Source organism: Poecilia mexicana, unplaced genomic scaffold (assembly GCF_051168715.1).
Source record: "Poecilia mexicana isolate PSO_F unplaced genomic scaffold, ASM5116871v1 scaffold_18, whole genome shotgun sequence".
NCBI classification, from domain to species: Eukaryota; Metazoa; Chordata; class Actinopteri; order Cyprinodontiformes; family Poeciliidae; genus Poecilia; species Poecilia mexicana.
The window spans coordinates 28,059,956-28,065,433 of NW_028263387.1; the positions used below are offsets into that span (position 1 = coordinate 28,059,956).

General features: G+C 38.6%; 1 protein-coding gene across 1 annotated transcript; it reads right to left on the reverse strand.

Moving 5' to 3' along the window:
- Positions 1 to 691: 691 nt before the first annotated feature.
- Positions 692 to 5,205, reverse strand: LOC148154444 (uncharacterized). The gene is made up of 3 exons (XM_088015652.1): positions 4,259 to 5,205; positions 2,453 to 2,806; positions 692 to 2,344 (listed from the first exon to the last, which is right to left on the reverse strand). The coding sequence occupies exons 1-3, from the start codon at positions 4,317 to 4,319 to the stop codon at positions 2,025 to 2,027; spliced, it is 735 nt and encodes a 244-aa protein (XP_087871778.1). The 5' UTR covers positions 4,320 to 5,205; the 3' UTR covers positions 692 to 2,024.
- Between the last annotated feature and the right edge of the window lie 273 nt (positions 5,206 to 5,478).

Below are 5,478 nucleotides of genomic sequence, written 5' to 3' on the forward strand. Positions count from 1 at the left end.
AGCTGTGAAGCAGGAACATAGTAATCAAATGAAATTCATATGAGCTCTTCAAGGACAGCTCAGTTTAAACATGTAATGTTCTGCAGGAATAAATGCTTAAAAGGTAAAATAAGAACCATTGTTGTTGTTTCTGGTGCTGTTCTTCTTCATGTCTGCAGAATCACATTAATGACATGAAAGATGTGCTGAGCAGATCAGTTACTGGGATATTTTACTGACACTACAAGATAACTTTCTGACTCCATAAGTATAAAATGAAATATCTTTTTAAATTTACAACATAAATATTTAGAAATGTCTCATTTCTTCTAAAAATCCATTTGTTCATGTGATTCTTCCGTCACAGACGGTTTTTACAGCCAACAGTCAAATGACTCCTCTGTAGATTAAACAGAGAAGCTTTTCATGGAGATGCAAATGATTATAACCCACAGACGGTGCATCAAGCCTTTCATTATCTGTTCTGAGTTCTGACCATAAAAGCTCAAACTATCAGCAAAAAGTCCAAATTTAAAACGGCCCACACCTACACTTTGTGTTCTGGTTTCACAGACTTATCAAGCTGCATGAACTGAACAGGAATCTGTTTAATTTTAAAATCGTTCACATTCTCCTGCTAGACTTGACTAAACCTGCACCAGCTTTGCTGCAGCTGCAGAGCCTCAGTGTGATAATTTTATTCAATGCTGAATACAATGTGAGGTATATTTATTTAAACTGATACATCAACCATCATGCATTTAAAGCAATGAGCTACATTTTACATTCTATCTTGATTGATTCATAAGCATTAACTAAGAAATGAGGGAAATTTTAAAACAAGACAATATTCACACAAAAAATAGTAAAAAAATAAATGTCTGCAGATAAAAAAATAAATGGCACCCAATAAATATTTACTTATATATGAATATTACAGCTGAGCTAAACAATTTAAAGAATATATCACATTAATCATAGTTTTTCTAGGAACAACCCCACTGATCTCATGAGTTTCCTCCAAAAGCTTCAGTTAAAAGGCTCATTATAAATGTGTCCACGACAGAAATATTGATAAACTGTTTAAGGAAACAGAGATGAACATTTTAACTATTATTTCTCTCAGCACAGGAAACATGAAGAGACCCAACAGCTCAACAATTAATTAACCAATTACATTTATCAAATAACCAAACATTTCATCTCCATCATCCATCACACAGATCAATCACATTTCAGAAACCAATGAAACACCAATAATGTGGATCAATATCCACATTATTGACAGTCTAATGGCAGAAAACCGTCTAACAGACGACAGACACACATGGAGACATTTAACTGAACAAACATCTTTTCTTTCTAATCATGTGAACGAATCAGAATAAAAATTAACGAAACGTCCCTACTTGACCAGGTGATTCAGAGTTTCTATGCAGGAAGGGCAGCAAACCTGTTATATTAATATTGTAAAAAATGCATAAAATAGCTGTATAAATTTATACAATTGTATATACATGTTTGTATATGGGGGGGGAGGGCTGTGTGTATGGAAGTGGTTCAACTGAACAACAATACCGGAAAATTTGAATTTCTGATAAACTGCAAAATATTTTCCTCTCAGTTATTGTTGTAACATAATTAGCAGAGTTGGGTAGTAAATACATTTACTTGAGTAACTTTTTTGAAAAATGTACTTTTTGAGGTATTTTTACTACACTTTTTATTTTATTGAGTCATTTTACTATGAAGTGTTTCTACTCTTATTTGAGTAAAATGTCTGTATTTTCCATCTGCTGTGACATCACTGAATGAAGAACAAACATGTTTTAAATAAAATCTCACCAGAGACACATACATGCAGTTTCTGTTAAAGTTTCATAAGTTTTTTATTGAAGGAAACTGATAAAAAAATATATATATGTTTTTAGTTATTTGTTAGGTATAAATATCAAGTAATTCAGATTTGTTACTTATATGGTTTGTTGTCGGTTTGGTCCTAAAAATACCAACCTAATTCAACCTATGTTGAAGTAGCGCTACTGTTAATTAAGTATAATTTTTGGAACTCTACCCTCCTCTATCAGTTGGACACACTTTCTCACACAACCCTCTCCATTTTCTCCGGGCTTGGGACCGGCATCAGGATGAAAAGTTGTTGTGGGTTTCCTAATGGCTGGGTTACTATCATGTGAAAAGGGGGAGGACAAATGAAATGTCCTGCTCATATCTACGTTTTGAGGATTTTCAGCTTCATCATGAGAAGAAAGAGGATGAAAGGATCTCCTCTTCTTCAAGACAAACACAGTCAGAACAGCCAGAACAACGACCACCAGCCCAGCTACCAGTCCAATGCGTCCTCGACCTGCAGAACAGAACCAGGAGTTAGTCTGATCCCACTGAAGATCATCATCATCTGATCTGAGATCCAGAACCAGGAGCTGCTGGTTCTGATCCAGAGACAAACTCTCACCTGGATCAACCCTCAGGTGGATGAAGGTGCTTTCTAAAGCGGCTCTCTTCCTGCGTGTGTTGCTCTTTATTTCAGTTCTGACTCGACACTCATACACTCCACTGTCCTTCTCTGTCACACTGTCTAAAGTCAAATTGACCTTTCCATCGGTGCTGATAAAGTTTTGGAGTTTGGTTCGGTCCTTGTACTGTGGATTCTGGAGCTCTTCATCAATCTGCTCATCCCTGTAGAGCAGCACACTGTCTGGTTCCAGGTCGTCTCTGGTCAGCCATACAACTGAGACTTTGCCGTTTCCAGCAGCTCTACATGACAGAGTGACGCTCTGTCCAGATTTTACTGTCACATTTACAGGATCTGCAAAAACAAACAGAAACCATCCAGAGTTTAGATCCTTCCAACAGAGCACAAAGCCTAAAGGCCTGCAACCAAAGACAGAAATATCTGTCTTTATCACAGACAGACATTATTTTTACACTTTTCTTTGCTTATGGACTTAATTATGATCAAATAATGTTGTGGGTAGTTTTATCATCTTCCTCACTGACTGGCAGCAGGTGAGGATGAGGAGCATCTCCTCCTGTAACAGATCTATCAGCCCCCCCGCCTCTTCCTCCCCAGGGTTGGTTCCCCCCCCCTCCTCTCTACATGAATGGCTGCCTGTCAGGGACCCATCTGTGAAGCTCCTGAGGTGACGGGTGTTAGATGGTCAGAACCACCTGGAGCTAAACCCAGTGAGATGAAGGAGAGCTGCCTCTCCTCCTCATCAACCTGCTGTCAGTCCCTCCCAGATCCACCAGCCTTTCTCTGGTTCTGATTCTCTGATTCGGTTCAGATGAAGGTCCAGCAGAAACTGGACTTCCTGCTGCAGCTGAAGAAGGAGAACCTTCCCCTGCTGGTCGTTTTCTACCGACCATTGTTCAGGCTGTTCTGTTGCTTCATTTACTGACAGGATCTTCCTGCAGGGACCCATCAGGTCCAGAGTCACTGGACAGACAGTTTCTCCCCACAGGCTGTTCCTGCATTAAACATGATGATCAGCAAACAGCCTGAGGAGAACTGGGAGAATCATCTTTAACCATCACAGAAAACCTTCTACTGATTGGCTTATTTAATGAAAAAAAAAAATGTCTGGAAATACATATACATATTGCTCCTTTTATGCTTCATTTCATCTGAAAAAGATATTATTTTTATACACACATCTTTATGCAATGAGTTCCTGAAACTGAAGTCAAATCCTAGTTTGTGTTTGTGAGCACAATGTTGGCCAGCAAATCTGTTCAGTTTCTGATATTATTTATTATTAACACATTCATGTAAAGTTTCCTTTGCAGACACAAACTCAGGTTTTCTAACAATAATAATATGAAACAAAAATATGTTAAGGTCAGTCAGATAAATGTTTTATTGATGATTATGTATTCAGTATTTAATTATGTGAAAACGTTCAGCAAAGTCCTGCAGAACAGCTTAAACCAGAATAACAGAACATTAAAGCAAAAGATTCACACAAAGAAACTTTTCTCTCACGAATCTATTATACAGCTACATTCAGTACACAGACGTGTCTCTGTTGTTCCAGCCATCAACCTTTTCATCGACCCCTGATAACAATGATAATAATAAAAAACAAGTAAAAACAGGTTGAAATAATCCAAATGGGTCAGAAATGCCGTGTTCAGATCAGTTAAAGTCAAAAGCTTCTTAAACCCACATCAACAACGAACAAAACAAGTAAAATCAGCCTGACTAGTTTCACAGGAGGTTTAGTGTTGCTGCTCTGATGAAGACATGATAACTGCTCACCTCCACAGAGAGACAGATCGACGACACTCAGAACAAACCAGAGACAGATGAAGGTCTTCATGGTGTAAGATCCTCCTCTCAGGCTGTTCCGATGCTGCTGCTGTTGTTGCTGCACCTGAAAACTTCTGGGTTTGTTTCTCTGCTCTATGTATGGCTGCACCCATGCAGAGGGTTGGAGTTGGGTTCATTATGACACAACAAGCTTTTCACTGGCTGAGGGGAGAGATCTGCGCTCTGAGCTTCTCTCAGACACAGAAACACCCACATGCCTCTTGTACTTTCAGTCTGATCTGGTTCTTTACTGAGCAATGCTGAGCAGAAACTGCAGTTTGAAACAGTTTCTGCTTCAAGTGTTTCTGATCTGGTTTAAAGTCAGAATAAGAGCCGTTCAGCTTCACCTCTCAGTAAAGTTCAGAATCACCACAGGCTGCTTTCTGGTTCTGTTCATTCATATTCTCCATTTATTTAGATGTTTTTTATTTACAGTGTATTTACACTTATTTAATGATATATTGATTTATTTCTTCTAATATTTCCTCTTTGCATTTTCGCCCTTCTTATTTTCTCCTTTGTCCATTTATACTCTTTTTTCACATTCTTTTCTTTTTGCCCACTACACAAAATGCAAGAAGGGGGAATTTTTTATGTATTTAAACTTTAAAATAAATCTCTTTTTTGGGAAAATCCCAGGCAAAACTGGAAGCAGAGCACAGAGGTTACAGATCACAGCATCCATCTATTTTCTTACAAAATGTCCCCAGGAGGTGCTGATGTTTCAGGTGAGAGGTGGGGTCACCTGGACAGGTCAGTCCACACTGACAGCAAACAAACAAAGTGAATTAAATCATTACAGTGGATCCTGGTGGATGGAGAAGCTTCTCTCCTCCTCTTGAGCTGAGATCTAGAGTGTAAAATAAAATGACTGATTCCTGATGTTTGACAGACACATCAACATTAATCTGGTCTGGACCTGCTGAGAGGATCTGAAGGACAAACAGACTGGAAGAGCATAACTTTAAAAATTACAAGTAATTAAAATGTGTATGTGGCCTATGTGGTTTTGGTGGCTTCTATCGGTGTGGTAATGAACGACAAGGAGCTGCTCAAGTTGGCATCAGCTGTTTCTTTAATTCTCCATCTGCATTTCACAGAACGGGCATGGAGGTAAGGTCAGTCTCTGGCATAAAACAAGCTCCTCGTCAGTGATCCTCATGGCTCTG

Bases quoted from the DNA above. Each gene is read 5' to 3' on its own strand.
- LOC148154444 (XM_088015652.1), bottom strand. From the start codon at position 4,319: ATGAAGACCTTCATCTGTCTCTGGTTTGTTCTGAGTGTCGTCGATCTG. The intron at 2,807-4,258 runs GTGAGCAGTTAT...TTGTTTTTGCAG, and splicing joins CGATCTGTCTCTCTGTGGAG to ATCCTGTAAATGTGACAGTA. The intron at 2,345-2,452 runs GTGAGAGTTTGT...TCTGTTCTGCAG, and splicing joins CCACCTGAGGGTTGATCCAG to GTCGAGGACGCATTGGACTG.